General features: G+C 44.4%; 1 protein-coding gene across 1 annotated transcript in view; it reads left to right on the top strand.

The window, feature by feature from the left end:
* LOC106568558 (TEK tyrosine kinase, endothelial) overlaps window positions 1-19,021 on the top strand; it is a 64,166-nt gene extending 45,145 nt beyond the window's left edge. Inside the window, exons 7-26 of the mRNA XM_045692673.2 lie at window positions 673-810; window positions 1,259-1,384; window positions 1,519-1,664; window positions 1,977-2,121; window positions 3,091-3,249; window positions 8,583-8,717; window positions 9,902-10,014; window positions 10,253-10,433; window positions 10,780-10,877; window positions 11,035-11,272; window positions 12,594-12,754; window positions 13,069-13,282; window positions 13,825-13,935; window positions 14,798-14,988; window positions 15,844-15,957; window positions 16,533-16,603; window positions 17,114-17,154; window positions 17,551-17,647; window positions 17,970-18,069; window positions 18,277-19,021. Of these exons, the coding sequence (XP_045548629.1) occupies window positions 673-810; window positions 1,259-1,384; window positions 1,519-1,664; window positions 1,977-2,121; window positions 3,091-3,249; window positions 8,583-8,717; window positions 9,902-10,014; window positions 10,253-10,433; window positions 10,780-10,877; window positions 11,035-11,272; window positions 12,594-12,754; window positions 13,069-13,282; window positions 13,825-13,935; window positions 14,798-14,988; window positions 15,844-15,957; window positions 16,533-16,603; window positions 17,114-17,154; window positions 17,551-17,647; window positions 17,970-18,069; window positions 18,277-18,351 (2,654 nt within the window). The 3' untranslated portion in view covers window positions 18,352-19,021. The remainder of the gene's footprint in view (window positions 1-672; window positions 811-1,258; window positions 1,385-1,518; window positions 1,665-1,976; window positions 2,122-3,090; window positions 3,250-8,582; window positions 8,718-9,901; window positions 10,015-10,252; window positions 10,434-10,779; window positions 10,878-11,034; window positions 11,273-12,593; window positions 12,755-13,068; window positions 13,283-13,824; window positions 13,936-14,797; window positions 14,989-15,843; window positions 15,958-16,532; window positions 16,604-17,113; window positions 17,155-17,550; window positions 17,648-17,969; window positions 18,070-18,276) is intronic.
* Window positions 19,022-19,154: the final 133 nt, after the last annotated feature.

Below are 19,154 nucleotides of genomic sequence, written 5' to 3'. Positions count from 1 at the left end.
TTTATCTTTTTATTTTATTTAACATTTATTTAACTAGGAAAGTCAGTTAAGAACAATTTCTTATTTACAATGACGGCATAGGAAGAATGGGTTTAACTGCCTTGTTCAGGAGCAGAACGACAGATTTCCACCTTGTCAGCTCGGGGATTCAATCTAGCAACCTTTTGGTTACTGGCCCAACGCTCCAAACCACTAGGATACCTGCCGCCCTGCCACCCCCATTACAGGCATTCATTTTGATAGAAAACGTTATTGTCCCGAAGGGAATGTGGTTTATTGTCTACTAAATGTATCCTGGCTGATTATGTGCCATGTGATTTAGTGCTTTTGGTCTCTTATCTCGCTCTTTGGAATGTTTCCAAATCCCCATGGAATGTTGGTCGGGACTTTAGAATGCTGGAATGCTATTTTGTTTTAGTGTGTGGTCAGGCCAGTAGGTAGTAAACGGGATCTGCCAAGCTAAGCGAATGACCCTCTATAAATCACTAAATACAGTAGTATATGTATTTAGTGATTTTTAGTGCCTTAACGATGATGCACGGTCCATATATTTTTCGATTATCTCTTTTTTTAAGTATTTGTTAACATATTGAATGACGTTACATTTGATCTATATTTCTGCATATGTCCAAATTAACCCTAAACCTAATCAAAGTGTCATTTCTTTTCCAGTGTGTGGCAAGGGTAAGTTTGGGAGGACGTGTAAAGAGTGGTGTAGAGATGGATACTGCAGATCCATGGTGTTCTGTCAGAGAGACCCATTCGGCTGCTCCTGTGGTACTGGCTGGAAAGGATTCAACTGTAGTGAAGGTGAGGGGAGAGGACTTGTTTGAGTTTAAAGTTGATTTTATTTTTTCAGGGACAGTGCACATTAATCAACGTTTCAGTAAAAGTGACGGTTTTAGCCAGCCGGCTAATTTTCAACCGCAGTCCCTGGGCAGGTTACAGTCTCTACACTGATATACTGTACATTGATATGTTTATAAAAAATGGAAAATTAAGTTGTGATCTGGTGGTCCCAAATCAGTTTATGCTATCATTCTCATTTATGTTCCTATGGTTGTCATTATCATCAATGACGGTAAGAGATCTGTGACCAGGCTATCATAAAGTATAAGTTTGGCAAAATCAGATCTGGGACCAGGCTATCATAAAGTATGGTATCTTATCTGGTCGGGGTTATAATAGTCGATCGTCTTTCTTATTTGCTAAACTACAGTGGTTTTTGTATTTCTGGGTTTGTCCCCGTTTTCTCCAGCTTGTTCTCCGGGGTTCTATGGAGCAGACTGCAGGCTGACGTGTGAATGTGGAAACAAGGGACATTGCGACCGGTTCCGTGGCTGTGTATGTGTGGGACGACACGGTTCCCGCTGTGAGAAAGAAGGTTAAAACTTAGCGACTTAATAAGCTCCACAAACTCTCCACTATCATATTTAAAGATATGTGTCATGCTGTTACTGTTCCCCCTGAATTGAAGTATCCGGTATATTGTTTTTGACGAGGATGTTTTTCCTTTAGACAGGGCACCTGTCGTAGTCAGTAATCTCATGGATACAGAGTTGAATGCTGGGGTTCAGTACATGGTCAACTGTAGCGCCACGGGCCAACCAGCTCCTCTACACAGTGAGATCAACCTACTCAAACCAGGCAAAATCAAAATATATGTAAGTGTTAATCTGGTCCCACGTCTGTTTGTGCTGTCTTGTCAACTCCTGGTCATAGACACTTCCGGTGTCAAGACAGCACGAATGGATTTGGGACTAAGCTATGTAAGTAGCAGAGAAATGATCAAATTGAATATTAAGTATGTGCTTCTTAATGTAAATGGAAGTTTATTTGATAATTCAAAAATAATTAGCATTAGCAATCACCACGATTAGCAATCAATACGATTAGCCATTTCTTCTTATCAAATGCTTAATTCACAGCACTAATAAGTGTTTCTATTTGTATGGTTGGATTCATGTTTTCCCTAGGCATTTGACACTGATATGGTGAATGACCAGACCACGTCTAAGTTCACGGTGGATAACATCACTGAGAGGGATACCGGGTGTTGGATCTGTCAGGTGAACACTACAGCTGGGCAGGCAGAGAGAGAGTTCATGGTCAACGTCAAAGGTAGGAGAAAACCTCCTTCGTCTTTGCCTCCTCCTTCCTCTTTGTCTCCTCCTTCCTCTTCGTCTTTGTCTCCTCCTTCCTCTTCGTCTTTGTCTCCTCCTTCCTCTTCGTCTTTGTCTCCTCCTTCCTCTTCGTCTTTGCCTCCTCCTTCCTCTTCGTCTTTGCCTCCTCCTTCCTCTTCGTCTTTGTCTCCTCCTTCCTCTTCGTCTTTGTCTCCTCCTTCCTCTTCCTCTTTGCCTCCTCCTTCCTCTTCGTCTTTGTCTCCTCCTTCCTCTTCGTCTTTGTCTCCTCCTTCCTCTTCGTCTTTGTCTCCTCCTTCCTCTTCGTCTTTGCCTCCTCCTTCCTCTTCGTCTTTGCCTCCTCCTTCCTCTTCGTCTTTGTCTCCTCCTTCCTCTTCGTCTTTGTCTCCTCCTTCCTCTTCGTCTTTGTCTCCTCCTTCCTCTTCGTCTTTGTCTCCTCCTTCCTCTTCGTCTTTGTCTCCTCCTTCCTCTTCGTCTTTGCCTCCTCCTTCCTCTTCGTCTTTGCCTCCTCCTTCCTCTTCGTCTTTGCCTCCTCCTTCCTCTTCGTCTTTGCCTCCTCCTTCCTCTTCGTCTTTGCCTCCTCCTTCCTCTTCGTCTTTGCCTCCTCCTTCCTCTTCGTCTTTGCCTCCTCCTTCCTCTTCCTCTTTGCCTCCTCCTTCCTCTTCCTCTTTGTCTCCTCCTTCCTCTTCCTCTTTGTCTCCTCCTTCCTCTTCCTCTTTGTCTCCTCCTTCCTCTTCCTCTTTGTCTCCTCCTTCCTCTTCCTCTTTGTCTCCTCCTTCCTCTTCCTCTTTGTCTCCTCCTTCCTCTTCCTCTTTGTCTCCTCCTTCCTCTTCCTCTTTGCCTCCTCCTTCCTCTTCGTTTCCTCCTTCCTCTTCGTCGTCTTTTTCTTGAAAATGTTTTCCATTTTGTGAATGTGGATTTGAACACTTCTCTTCTCTCTTTCTCTCAGTCCCTCCGATGCCCCAGTATCCTCCCATGTTGAACAGTAGTGGTCCGTACCACCTGGTTGTGTTGGTCAACAAGGAGCCGTATACAGGAGACGGACCGGTGACCTCTGTCAAGGTCATCTACAAGCAGGTCAATACCTCTGTATGGAAGACCGTTGAAGGTACTGTACACCACAGACATGAACTCTTACCTGTACTGTACACCACAGACATGAACTCTTACCTGTACTGTACACCACAGACATGAACTCTTACCTGTACTGTACACCACAAACATGAACTCTTACCTGTACTGTACACCACAGACATGAACTCTTACCTGTACTGTATAATACAGACATGAACTCTTACCTGTACTGTACACCACAGACATGAACTCTTACCTGTACTGTACACCACAGACATGAACTCTTACCTGTACTGTACACCACAGACATGAACACTTACCTGTACTGTACACCACAGACATGAACTCTTACCTGTACTGTACACCACAGACATGAACACTTACCTGTACTGTACACCACAGACATGAACACTTACCTGTACTGTACACAACAGACATGAACTCTTACCTGTACTGTACACCACAGACATGAACTCTTACCTGTACTGTACACCACAGACATGAACTCTTACCTGTACTGTACACCACAGACATGAACTCTTACCTGTACTGTACACCACAGACATGAACACTTACCTGTACTGTACACCACAGACATGAACACTTACCTGTACTGTACACAACAGACATGAACTCTTACCTGTACTGTACACCACAGACATGAACTCTTACCTGTACTGTACACCAGGAGTTCCCAAACAGTTTTACTCCAGTATTGGGGAACATCGCACGCCCCCCCCCCCCCCCCCCCCCCCGCGGTTGTATTTGTATGGGCACAAGCACTGTTCATGACACATTGTTCACACCACTCTTGTTGGCGGAGAGAATTTTGCCGGTTTAAAGCTTGCCATGTCTAATGTGCATTCATGTGATACCTTGAATCTGTTCCACTGCGCCCAGAAATCTGCTCCTTTTATTCTCTGTCCCCAACGTACTAGACAGTTCTTATAGCCTTTAGCCGTACCCTTATCCTCCTCCTCCTCTGTTCGTCTGGTGATGTAGAGGTTAACCCAGGCCCTGTAGCCCCCAGTTCCACTCCTATTCCCCAGGCGCTATCATTTGTTGACTTCTGTAACCGTAATAGCCTTGGTTTCATGCATGTTAACATCAGAAGCCTCCTCCCTAAGTTTGTTTTATTCACTGCTTTAGCACACTCCGCCAACCCTGATGTCTTAGCCATGTCTGAATTCAGAAATTTCCATCCCCAACTATAACATTTTCTGGCAAGATAAAACTGCCAAAGGGGCCGGTGTTGCAATCTACTGCAGAGATGGCCTGCAGAGTTCTGTCTTACTATCCAGGTCTGTGCCCAAACAGTTCAAGCTTCTACTTTTAAAAATCCACCTTTCCGGAAATAAGTCTCTCACTGTTGCCGCTTGTTACAGACCTGCCTCAGCCCCCAGCTGTGCCCTGGACACCATATGTGAAATAATTGCCCCCCCATTTATCTTCAGAGTTTGTATTGTTAGGTGACCTAAACTGGGATATGCTTAACACCCCGGCACCCTCATAGATATCATCCTGACCAACTTGCCCTCTAAATACACCTTTGCTGTCTTCAACCAGGATCTCAGTGATCACTGCCTCATTGCCTACATCCGTAATGGTTCCGCGGTCAAACGACCTCCACTCATCACTGTCAAACGCTCCCTGAAACACTTCAGCGAACAGGCCTTTCTAATCGACCTGGCCCAGGTATCCTGGAAAGATATTGACCTCACTCCGTCAGTAGAGGATGCCTGGCGATTCTTTAAAAGTGCCTTCCTCACCATCTTAAATAAGCATACCCCATTCAAAAAATGTAAAACCAGGAACAGATATAGCCCTTGGTTCACTCCAGACCTGACTGCCCTTGACCAGCACAAAAACATCCTGTGGCGTACTGCATTAGCATCGAATAGCCCCCGTGATATGCAACTTTTCAGGGAAGTTAGGAACCAAACAGGCAGTTAGGAAAGCAAAGGCTAGCTTTTTCAAACAGAAATGTGCATCCCGTAGCACAAACTCCAAAATGTTCTGCGACACTGTAAAGTCCATGGAGAATAAGAGCATCTCCTCCCAGCTGCCCACTGCACTGAGGCTAGGAAACACTGTCACCACCGATAAATCTATGATAATCGCGAATTTCAATAAGCATTTTTCTACGGCTGGCCATGCTTTCCACCTGGCTACCCCTACCCCGGTCAACAGCCCTGCACCCCCACAGCTACTCGCCCAAGCCTTCCCCACTTCTCCTTCTCCCAAATCCAGTCAGCTGATGTTCTGAAAGAGCTGCAAAATCTGGACCCCTACAAATCAGCCGGGCTAGACAATCTAGACCCTCTCTTACTAAAATGATCACCGCAATTGTTGCAACCCCTATTACTAGCCTGTTCAACCTCTCTTTCATATTGTCTGAGATCCCAAAAGACTGGAAAGCTGCCGCGGTCATCCCCCTCTTCAAAGGGAGAGACACTTTAGACCCAAACTGTTACAGACCTATATCTATCCTACCCTGCCTTTCTAAGGTCTTCGAAAGCCAAGTTAAGAAACAGATCACCGACCATTTCGAATCCCACCGTACCTTCTCCGCTATGCAATCTGGTTTCCGAGCTGGTCATGGGTGCACCTCAGCCACGCTCAAGGTCCTTAACGATATCATAACCGCCATCGATAAAAAACAATACTGTGCTGCCGTCTTCATCAAACTGGCCAAGGCTTTCAACTCTGTCAATCACCACATTCTTATCAGCAGACTCAACAGCCTTGGCTTCTCAAATGACTGCCTCGCCTGGTTCACCAACTACTTCTCAGACAGAGTTCATTGTGTCAAATCGGAGGGCCTGTTGTCATTTACAAAATAGCCTCCAACACTCTACTCAGCAAATTGGATGCAGTCTATCACAGTGCCATCTGTTTCGTTTCCAAGGCCAAGAATACTACCCACCACTGCGACCTGTAGACTCTCGTTGGTTGGCCCTCGCTTCATATTCGTCGCCAAACCCACTGGCTTTCAGGTCATCTATAAGACTTTGCTAAGTAAAGCCCCGCCTTATCTCAGCTCACTGGTCACCATAGCAGCACCCACCATTAGCACGCGCTCCAGCAGGTATATTTCACTTGTCACCCCCAAAGCCAACTCCTCATTTGGCCGCCTTTCCTTCCAGTTCTCTGCTGCCAATGACTGAAATGAACTGCAAAAATCACTGAAGCTGGAGACATATCTCCCTCACTAGCTTTAAGCATCAGCTGTCAGAGCAGCTCATAGATCATTGCACATGTACACAGCCCATCTGTAAACAGCCCATCCAACTACCTCATCCCCATATTGTTATTTATTTTTTTGCTCCTTTGCACCCCAGTATCTCTACTTGCACATTCATCTTCTGCACATCTATCACTCCAGTGTTTTAAATGCTAAATTGTCATTACTTCACCACTACGGCCTATTTATTGCCTTACCTCCCTAATCTTACTTAATTTGCACACACTTTTCTAATGTGTTATTGACTGTACGTTTGTTTATTCCATGCGTAACTCTGTTTTGTTGTTTGTGTCGCACTGCTTTGCTTTATTGTAAATGTGAACTTGTTCTCAACTGGCCTACCTGGTTAAATAAAGGTGAAATAAATACAAATATAACATTTGAATGACAACAATATCCATGGGCTAGTTGATCTGGACATTTTTGACAAGTTGTAAATATCTCTCTAAGGTATGAAATGACTAACATGACAAAAGGAACTGATGATGCACTATGGCTGTGAAAAGCTAACTGGCTGTGAAAAGGCTATGAAAAGGCTATGAAAAGGCTATGGAAAGCTAACTGGCTGTGAAAAGCTAACTGGCTGTGAAAAGGCTATGAAAAGGCTATGGAAAGCTAACTGGCTGTGAAAAGCTAACTGGCTGTGAAAAGGCTATGGAAAGCTAACTGTCTGTGAAAAGCTAACTGGCTATGAGATGGCTATGAGATGGCTATGAGATGGCTATGAGATGGCTATGAGATGGCTATGAGATGGCTATGAGATGGCTATGAGATGGCTATGAGATGGCTATGAGATGGCTAACTGGCTGTGAAAGGCTAACTGGCTGTGAAAAGCGAACTGGCTGTGAAAAGGCTATGAAAAGCGAACTGGCTATGAAAAGGCTATGAAAAGCTAACTGGCTGTGAAAAGGCTATGAAAAGCTAACTGGCTGTGAAAAGCTAACTGGCTATGAAAAGGCTATGAAAAGCTAACTGGCTATGAAATGCTAACTGACATTTACTCCTGAGGTGCTGACCTGCTGCACCCTCGACAACCACTGTGATTATTATTATTTGACCCTGCTGGTCATTTATGAACATTTGAACATCTTGGCCATGTTCTGTTATAATCTCCACCCAGCACAGCCAGAAGAGGACTGGCCACCCCTCATAGCCTGGTTCCTCTCTAGGTTTCTAATCTCCACCCGGCACAGCCAGAAGAGGACTGGCCACCCCTCATAGCCTGGTTCCTCTCTAGGTTTCTTCCTAGGTTCTGGCCTTTCTAGGGAGTATTTCCTAGCCACCGTGCTTCTACACCTGCATTGCTTGCTGTTTGGGGTTTTAGGCTGGGTTTCTGTACAGCACTTTGTGACATCTGCTGATGTAAGAAAGGTTTTTATAAATAAATGTGATTGATACCCAATATAGAAATTACACCTTGTGCATTCTACTATTACAACTATCAAGAGTAGGTTTAAAAGGCAGACTGAGTTCCTTAACAAATTAAGAAAAGGTTTGGGAACTGCAATACACTACAGACGTTAACTCTTTATTGACGTTCAGTACTCCCATGGCTCCGTTCCTCAGAGTACGAGAGCAAATACATGAACAGGCCTTTATAATGAATAGGATTATATTAGATCAGCTCTTCTACTCTGATGGTCTCTGGTCTCAAAGGAAGGATAATGATTTGCTAAACGTTATCCATGAAGTGTGACAGAGATATTACATTCCTGTGAGCTTCAGTAAATGTTTCCTGAAATGAATCCCACTTGTCATCATGACTGTACTGAACAATTAGAATGATATCATCTTGCGTGCTATTGTGTGTTGGAAACTACCATCATTGGTTCCATGTACGTTTTCTTTGTATGTAGAAACTATTGGCAACAGCATCATATGGAGTCATTGAGGGATGTAAGTGATGACTCTCTCTCCCTGCCCCTCTCTCTCCCTCCCTCTATTTCTCTCTCTCTCTCTCTCTCTCTCTCTCTCTCTCTCTCTCTCCTCTCTCTCTCTCTCTCTCTCTCTCTCTCTCTCTCTCTCTCTCTCTCTCTCTCTCTATTTCCCTCTCTCCCCCCTTCTATTTCCCTCTCTCCCCCCTTCTATTTCCCTCTCTCCCCACCTCTCTCTCTCTCTCTCAGTGGTTGGCCCAGTAGTGAAGCTAGAGAACCTGTCTCCGATGACCCACTACACCACCTTCATCCAGTTGAGTCGCCATGGTGCCGGTGGGGCGGGGTTTCCAGGTCCAGAGGCCAGCTTCTCCACACAGATGCTTGGTGAGAACCATAGATCCATACAATCCATAAAATTATAATGAACTAACATTCTAGTTCTGTGGTAAGAACCATTGTCAACCATAGTCATTGTATGCTATAGCATTAAGATTTCCCTTCACTGGAATTAAGGGGCCCGAACCATAAAAAAACAGCCCCAGACCATTATTCCTCCTCCACCAAACTTTACAGTTGGCACTATGCATTAGGGCAGGTAGTGTTCTCCTGCATCCACCAAACCCAGATTCGTCCGTCGGACTGCCAGATGGTGAAGCGTGATTCATCACTCCAGAGAACACGTTTCCACTGCTCCAGAGTCCAATGGCGGAGAGCTTTACACCACTCCGGCCGACGCTTGGCATTGCACATGGTGATCTTAGGCTTGTGTGCTGCTGCTCGGCCATAGAAACCCATTTTCATGAAGCTCCCAATGAACAGTTATTGTGCTGACGTTGCTTCCAGAGGCAGCTTGGAACTCAGTAGTGACTGTTGCAACTGAGGACATACAATCTTTTTGCGTGTTAAACACGTTTCAGCATTCGGCGGTCCCGTTACTGTGTGGCCTACCACTTCACCGGCTGAGCCGTTGTTGCTCCTAGACGTTTCCACTTCACAATAACAGCACTTAAAGTTAACCGGGGGGCAGCTCTAACAGGGCAGAAATTTGACGAACTGATTTGTTGGAAAGGTGGCATCCTATGACGGTGATACGTTGAAAGTCACTGAGCTCTTCAGTAAGGCCATTCTACTGACAATGTTTGTCTATGGAGATTGCATGGATGTGTGCTCGATTTCAGCACGGGTGTGGCTGAAATAGCTGAATCAGTAATTTGGAGGTGTCCACATACTTTTGTATATATAGTGTAAGCGTTGAGCTACAAAATCCAGATGTATCTCTATGGACACAAGGCATTTTCCTCTGATCTTGACCTAACAAATGAGACATGGAGGCCTTACAGGAACTTGATTTACCGCTAGCCTCTGAGTTACATAGCTAACCCCATAAACAATGAGATTTTAGACTGGTTGCCCAAGGCATTTCACTACTAAATCAACTGACCTATGGCGGGGATCCAAGTCTCCCAATGACCTATAACCCTGAGACATGGCTGTAGACTCCTATGACCGTTAGACAGCCATGTATCAGGGTTAAATTACCTCAACAACTCCCTCCCTCCTCCCTCCAGACCTCCCGCTCCCCTCGGGGGTGAGGCTGGTTCCTGTATCCCAGACCTCCCTGGGTCTGTCCTGGGACCGTGCGACAGGGCCTGGGTCGGTTACAGAGGACTGGACCTACCAGGTAAGTGTCTTCTGTGTGGCTCAGTTGGTAAGAGTGTAGTGTTAGCAATGCCAAGGGTTAAGGGTTCAATACCCACCTGGGTTACATACATTTAAAATGTATACACTCACTGTAAGTTGCATTCTGTTACAGTATGTACATTTAGTGTGTATTTATTTTGTGTGTCGTAAGACCGTGTCAGCACCACTTCACCAGGCTCTGAAATAACAGTGATTCTATGATATTATTCTATTACCAGGTGGAGTGCGTTCAGAGCTCGGACCCTGGGACCGTTAAGACCTACCAGCTACCATCCAACTCCACTGGTCTCAAGTTGCCAGACTTGAAGCCCAGACACAAGTATGAGTGTAGGGTGAGGTTAATGACGATGTCAGTGGGACAACACAGCCAGCCAGTCTCTGCATGGACGCTCAGTAATGGTAATGACAAAAAAAAAAAAAAAAAAAAAAAAAACACACTTGATCAGGTTTAGGACCGGTGGAAGATGATCTGCCAAATGAAAAGAAAAATGAACACCAGAGATTCTGATCTTATTGACTACAGTGATTTAGTTTACTTGTTTGCTATTTTCATTTAAAAAAAAAAAAACAATGTATTGTTTTGTCCCTGTGTCTCCAGTTTGCTACAGGGTTACTATGGTGATACAGATGTCTTCTACATAACAAAAAAAAAAAAATCCTACTGTGTATATACACAACTAGAACAGCTTTCATTTCTTCAACTTCCCTCAAAGTGACCTACTCTTACACCTGTCTGTTCTGTCAGAGTTGCCCCCGGCTCCATCCTCCATCAGGAGCTGCAACATAACAGACACCTCAGCCATCATTACCTGGTCTCTGGCCGAGGGTCACTCCATCTCCAAGGTCATTCATTGATTGATTATCTGAATTGATTTGCTAATTAAAATACATATTAAGCCGCTCCAACCAAAGAGACAACATTGAACACTTTCTAAACAATTCACAAGGAATTAGCACAAAAAAAATAAACCTGCGACCTTCTTTCCATTGTGCTCCTTAGGTGATGCTGCGTTTCCAAGACAACACCCTGGCTGACTACAGCCAGCTGGCAGAGATCAACGTTCCTCAGCAGGCGGAGGGGCTACAGGGTCAGGTAGCCAATCAGATGCAGTTCCAGCTGCGTGGTCTGAAACCTGACACTCCGTATGTGGTGGTGTTCTGGTCCAAGAACAACATGGGAGAGAGTCTAGAGAAACCTCAGATCCCCCTCCGGACCATGACGCTGCAGGAGAGCTCTCGTAAGTTAGTTACCCACAATACATCACACCAGTAAGTTAGTTACCCACAATACATCACACCAGTAAGTTAGTTACCCACAAAACATCACAGGAAATATCCTGTAAGTTAGTTACCCACAATACATCACACCAGTAAGTTAGTTACCCACAATACATCACACCAGTAAGTTAGTTACCCACAATACATCACACCAGTAAGTTAGCTACCCACAATACATCACACCAGTAAATTAGCTACCCACAATACATCACACCAGTAAATTAGCTACCCACAATACATCACACCAGTAAATTAGCTACCCACAATACATCACACCAGTAAGTTAGTTACTCACAGTACATCATAGCAGTAAGTTAGTTACCCACAGTACATCACACAAAACCTCATATCCCCATCTGTACCATAACACCACAGGAGACATGGTCACAACGACATGACCCAAACTCTCACTCTATCCCCCCATGACCCCCTGCAAGAGTGCTCCCATAAATTACCCTACAAACCCTCGCTCCACCATCCACCCCCTGCTTAGTTCAGATTACCAACCAACCCCCACTAAGTGTCTTGTGACAGACAACATGTAATAAATCAAGTAGCTGGCAAATGTAAGGTTTGGTTTACAACCAACTCAATGTGACATAACTGCTGGCTCCCCTACCTCTGAGGAAGCACAGTTCCCGCTCAGCCCAGTCAAAACTGTTCGCTGCTCTGGCACCCCAATGGTGGAACAAGCTCCCTCACGACGCCAGGACAGCGGAGTCAATCACCACCTTCCGGAGACACCTGAAACCCCACCTCTTTAAGGAATACCTGGGATAGGATAAAGTAATCCTTCTAACCCCCCCCAAAAAAAGAAAAGATATAGCTGTACTATTGTAAAGTGGTTGTTCCACTGGATATCATAAGGTGAATCCACCAATTTGTAAGTCGCTCTGGATAAGAGCGTCTGCTAAGTGACGTAAATGTAAATAAATACTGGGGACTAAGACTACAATCCACTCAATGTGACATAACTACTGGGGACTATGTAGTAACGTTTCCAACTTACTGGTGTGATGTATTGTGGGTAACTAACTTACTGGTGTGATGTATTGTGGGTAACTATAGCCAACATATTTCCCTCCCAGATACACACTGATGAATGCTCCCGCAGTTTATTGTGCAACGTTTTGACCCAAATGTCTTCATCATGCTTAACCCACAGGAAGCGTTAAGCCAAGTTATTGGATGTGCGTACACTACGTCTGAAACATATTCCACCTCCTCTTCCTCCTCCTCCTCCTCCTCCTCCTCCTCCTCTTCCTCCTCCTCCTCCTCCAGGTCTGGCTGGCCTTGGCAGCGAGGGTAACATGCTGTTCTATGCCATCCTGGGTTCAGCTGGCATGACCTGCATCACCATCCTGGTGGCCTTCTGTATCGTCCTGCAGCTGAAGAGAGCCACCGTCCAGCGACGCATGGTCCAGGCCTTCCAGAATATAGTGGTGAGTTCAGATCAATACAACTTGATTTATACCCCCTTGGGGCAATCAAACAAAGTTGTCTTTGACTCTCAGGCTTTTCAGAACATACTGGTAAGTTGGGTTGGCCTGACTAACTCTCACATTGTTTCAGAAAGCTTTTCAATTGTGCAAGATAAAGTTCACTATTGAGGGCAATGAAGTATTAGATCCTATTCTATTCTACATCTCTCTCTAGCGTTGCTCGTACTGTACATACTATAAACACAGATATCTGAATGATCACAAATTATGACATTTCTAGAAAAACAATCACAGATTTTCTTTTCCACGTGTAGAGAGAGGAGCCAGTGGTCCAGTTCAGTTCTGGCTCTCTCAACCTGCCCAATAAGAAACATAAGAACCCAGAGAAGTCCGTGGCCTACCCCACCCTGGAGTGGAGCGACATCAAGTTCCAGGACGTCATCGGAGAGGGAAACTTTGGCCAGGTGATCAAAGCTCGCATCAAGAAGGACGGGCTGAGGATGGACGCTGCTATTAAACGAATGAAAGGTGAGGTTGTGCTCCTAGAATGGATAGACGGACGGACGGACGGACGTTTGAATGGACTGAAATGGATTGGGTAATTCCCGAATTAATGAATCACTGAATGAATCTGTATCGGTTGTCTTTAGAGAGAGTGGAACAAAATGCAGGCGGAGTTAGTGTTCATCATATATTTAATGATCAAACGGACACTATACAATACAAAACAATAAACAGACAACCAAAACAGTCCTGTCACGTTTAACACAGTAACAAGAACAATTACCCACAAACCCCAAAGGAAAAGTCGGCTACTTATGTGTGACTCCCAATCGGCAATAACCCTCAACGGCTGTGCCTGATTGGAAGCCACACGGCCAAAATAAACCAAACAAACCAACCTACACACTTCTCTTCTGCCACGTCCTGACCCAACTACACCCTCTACTGGTCAGGACGTGACAGAATCGATTGGATGTCTCCCTATCCATAACGATCCTAGAAGACACAACCTTGGGTATATTTCTGAGACTTAAAGGCACAGTCAGTGATTTGTGTGTGTCCCACAGAGTATGCCTCTAAAGACGACCACAGGGACTTTGCAGGGGAGCTGGAGGTGCTGTGTAAACTAGGACACCACCCTAACATCATCAATCTACTGGGAGCCTGTGAACACAGAGGTACAATACAAACATCTCTCAGATGGGTTTTACTGTTGATCAGAGATCAGATGGGTTTTACTGTTGATCAGAGATCAGATGGGTTTTACTGTTGATCAGAGATCAGATGGGTTTTACTGTTGATCAGAGATCAGATGGGTTTTACTGTTGATCAGATGGGTTTTACTGTTGATCAGATGGGTTTTACTGTTGATCAGATGGGTTTTACTGTTGATCAGATGGGTTTTACTGGGCTGTTGATCAGATGGGTTTTACTGGGCTGTTGATCAGATGGGTTTTACTGGGCTGTTGATCAGATGGGTTTTACTGGGCTGTTGATCAGATGGGTTTTACTGTTGATCAGATGGGTTTTACTGGGCTGTTGATCAGATGGGTTTTACTGTTGATCAGATGGGTTTTACTGTTGATCAGATGGGTTTTACTGGGCTGTTGATCAGATGGGTTTTACTGTTGATCAGATGGGTTTTACTGGGCTGTGGATCAGATGGGTTTTACTGGGCTGTGGATCAGATGGGTTTTACTGGGCTGTTGATCAGATGGGTTTTACTGGGCTGTTGATCAGATGGGTTTTACTGGGCTGTTCTGGGCATGTTCTGTGGTAATATTATTAGAAGAAGAGTAATGAAGGTCAAGCATTCCATTTAAAAGACAAAGTCACAGTCAAACAGATGACAGTTTATTGGAAGGATTCAAAGAAATATGGACACTGTTACTTTCCACATTAACAATGCATACAATGAATGCTAAGGAGCTATAATGTTACCCGCTTCTCTCTGTTACCTCTCATCAGGGTATCTGTAACTAGCCATAGAGTAAAGTGGTATATGATATTATTAACCAGGTTTTTCTACCATGTCTCCAGGCTATCTGTACCTGGCCATAGAGTTCGCCCCTCACGGCAACCTGTTGGACTTCCTGAGGAAGAGCAGAGTGTTGGAGACTGACCCGGCCTTCGCTATCGCTAACAGCACCGCCTCCACCCTCACCTCTCAACAGCTGCTCCACTTTGCTGCAGACGTGGCCCGAGGCATGGACTACCTGGCTCAGAAACAGGTCAGTACTGAAGACGTGGCCCGGGGCATGGACTACCTGGCTCAGAAACAGGTCAGTACTGCAGACGTGGCCCGGGGCATGGACTACCTGGCTCAGAAACAGGTCAGTACTGCAGACGTGGCCCGGGGCATGGACTACCTGGCTCAGAAACAGGTCAGTACTGAAGACGTGGCCCGGGGCATGGACTACCTGGCTCAGAAACAGGTCAGTACTGCAGACGTGGCCCGGGGCATGGACTACCTGGCTCAGAAACAGGTCAGTACTGAAGACGTGGCCCGGGGCATGGACTACCTGGCTCAGAAACAGGTCAGTACTGCAGACGTGGCCCGGGGCATGGACTACCTGGCTCAGAAACAGGTCAGTACTGCAGACGTGGCCCGGGGCATGGACTACCTGGCTCAGAAACAGGTCAGTACTGCAGACGTGGCCAGAGGCATAGACCAAACTGATCTGGGACCAGGCTAGGTACAGCCGTAACTGATCTGGGACCAGGCTAGGTACAGCCGTAACTGATCTGGGACCAGGCTAGGTACAGCCCAAACTGATCTGGGACCAGGCTAGGTACAGCCCAAACTGATCTGGGACCAGGCTAGGTACAGCCGTAACTGATCTGGGACCAGGTTGGGTACAGCCCAAACTGATCTGGGACCAGGTTGGGTACAGCCCAAACTGATCTGGGACCAGGTTGGGTAAAGCCCAAACTGATCTGGGACCAGGCTAAGTCAGTGCCTTTTTTATGTTTCAGATCCCAGAGACAAGAGTGCGCTTTTAGTCTTAACATCCCGTAAACGTTGCACATACTGTAGGATGTATTCTTGTGAGTTGTATATTCTGACCAGCTCTCGTGATTTCTAGTTTATCCACAGAGACCTGGCAGCCAGAAACATCCTTGTGGGAGAGAACTTTGTGGCCAAGATAGCCGACTTTGGTCTGTCCAGAGGTCAGGAGGTCTATGTGAAGAAGACGATGGTAAGAGTCTCTGAAGCTGACAAACTTAATGTCAACATAAATCACCAAGGGTTTTTATACTATTAAATCATATGATCCTCTCAGGCCACCGTAGTCACAAACAGAAGCCTACCTTCCAGTTGGGGAGAGGGACACGCCAGGGCTGCCCACTGTCCCCACTCTTATTAGCTTTGGTTTAGTTTACTTTATTAATTCAACCATTTAAAAAAAAGAAAACACGCGCACACATAAAACTTGAAAAAGCCATACATGCACATGAATAAAATCATGGAGGATAAAACATAATAAAGTCTGGGACTGATTTCCATTGTGATCCTGTCTTGAGACAAGATGGCTGGACAAGATGGAACACAGTACGGCAGCGAAATACTAAAACAGAAAACAGAGAAGAAGAAGAACATCTATCTCATCATTCCAGTTACATCATAGGGGTTATTCACATGGTCACAGAACACATCAAAACATATTTTTACTTTATTAAAATTATTATTTTATTATTATTATTATTATTATTATTACTTTATTGCTGCTGAAACTTTGTTGACAAAGACATCTTTACTGTGTGTGATTCACAGGGACGGTTACCTGTCAGGTGGATGGCCATAGAATCACTGAACTACAGTGTCTACACCACCAACAGTGACGTGTGAGTACTGCATCTTTCAAACGACAAGTTTTTTTATATTTTTAACAACCAAATCTCAATTTAATTTTTTTTTTTTTTTATGGAAATGGAATGACACCTTTTTGTGATTTCACTAGTTTTTGTGAAACTTACCCTAAACAGAAAATCACTTCCTCATCCTCGAAAAATCATGAAAAAAGGCTCCAAAAACACCAAAATACGTCCTTTTAGAAATGGCAAAGCTCTCAGTACAGTGATGAAGGTCTTTGTATACGTTAAAACTGTTTCATACAGAACTTTATATTCCAGTTCCAAAGTACCGAAACTATCATCTCAACACTGGTAGTGACAGCTGCACAATGAACTTTAAAATACATTTACACTCTAGAGACTGAATGTGTAAACTGATTTCATCACTTTCACCTCTCTCCTCTTGTCTCTCTCTATCACCTCTCTCCTCTTCTCTCTCTCTATCACCTCTCGCCTTTTCTCTCTCTCTCTTTCTTCTCTCTCTTCACCTTCTCTCTCCAGATGGTCTTATGGTGTACTTCTCTGGGAGATCGTCAGTTTAGGTTTGTATCCAAGATAATTAGGTTTATATCCAGGATAATTAGGTTTATATCCAAGATAATTAGGTTTATATCCAGGATAGTTAGGGTTATATCCAGGATAATTAGGGTTATATCCAGGATAATTAGGGTTATATCCAGGATAATTGGGTTTGCATCCAGGATAATTGGGTTTGCATCCAGGATAATTGGGTTTGAATTCAGGATAATTGGGTTAATATCCAGGTTAATTGGGTTAATATCCAGGTTAATATCCAGGTTAATTAGGTTTGCATCCAGGATAATAATCTACAATATTGACAATGGATTTGAAACACAGCCTGATACGTCCAGTGTGTGTACATTACTGTGTGTGCGTCTTATCATGTACAGTGTATTTTGTGTTAACCTGTGTATCAGGAGGTACTCCGTACTGTGGGATGACGTGTGCAGAGCTGTATGAGAAACTCCCTCAGAGCTACCGGCTGGAAAAACCACTCAACTGTGACGATGAGGTGTAAGTAGTCTGGAGATGGTAGTCTAATCAGGCATCTGCTGAAGACTGACGGTAGACATCAGAGAATATAGAGACGGGCAGGATACAGAGACGGGCAGGATACAGAGACGGGCAGGATACAGAGACGGGCAGGATACAGAGACGGGCAGGATACAGAGACGGGCAGGATACAGAGACGGGCAGGATACAGAGACGGGCATGAAGGAAACAGAATGATAAGGATACAGCTTTAAAAACATAAAAAATAAGTTCAAATCAGATTTAAGGTTATTTGCGGTATGTATTAAATCCGTATTCCACCCCTCTCCTGTGTTGTGTCCAGGTATGACCTGATGCGGCAGTGCTGGAGAGAAAAGCCCTACGAGAGACCGTCGTTCCAACAGATACTGGTCTCCCTCAACAGGATGCTGGAGGAGAGGAAGGTAAAAACACACTTTTATTTTTTACTCATTCATCTACTCCGTCATTGGTTAAAAAAAAACAACAAAAAAAAACACATGGGACATTCAGCAGAGGATTTGAAGTTACAGTAGGAAGTAGTAGGTACAGGATATGACAGCAGCCAATTGCAAGCTTTCTCTATCAGTTAATTAAGTACAGAACACTATTTCTCTTCCTGTTGTTTCTAGACATATGTCAACACCACCCTGTATGAGAAGTTCACCTATGCTGGTATCGACTGCTCCGCAGAAGAAGCGGGATAACCCAAAAAACGACAGTACAAGTATTCCACTACCACTGCGTTGTACGGAGAATTATAAAGTCACATGGTTTAAGAAATCCTCTACAAGGGATTCACAGACTAGTATTTTGCGCATATTGTGTATTCCAAGTTATGTGCTAACTTTGTCCAATCATAAACTGACTTTCAAAACGGTAATCATTGATGTTAAGATGTGTTGTTGATTCTTCTGTTCTGATGAACGTCCACCCTATTTCCCCATACTGTATAGTGCACTATCTAGGGGCCCTGGTCAAAAGTAGTGCACTGGAAAGGGAATAGTGTAATTTGGGACACAGTGTGTGATAGTCACTGGCTGACCGATAACAACAGTGTAACTGTTCACCTTACAAATGTAGGATCTTAATTTGAGCGAGTTTGCTACAGCTGGAAAATAATCCTGCAGCAACAGGAAATGTGAATTATTACGTGGGTTATAATACATTTTTCATTAGGGCAAATCAAGTCTGACATTTTAAAGTGGAAATTACAAAATGTACAAGCCTTTTATAAACCTTGAATATACACTACAAATTCGCAACAACAAAAAAAGTGATCAAATGAAGATCCTACATCTGTATAATGTAACGTACATGGCAGCCTGGTATCCTTAAAATCAATAAAACGTTTTGTGATTAAATTCTTATCTGTGATGTATGACTTGTGTGGTACTTTATTTAAAAAGTACAAAGAGATGAGCGCAACAAAGCATACCACCTAATAATCAAGCAGTACACTATTATTTCATGGCACAAGTCAGTAATGCTGCAGTTATTCTGTCCTTAT

This window comes from Salmo salar, chromosome 13 (genome assembly GCF_965601325.2).
Source record: "Salmo salar chromosome 13, fSalSal1, whole genome shotgun sequence".
NCBI lineage: Eukaryota > Metazoa > Chordata > Actinopteri > Salmoniformes > Salmonidae > Salmo > Salmo salar.
This window is presented reverse-complemented; position numbering and strand designations above follow the sequence as displayed.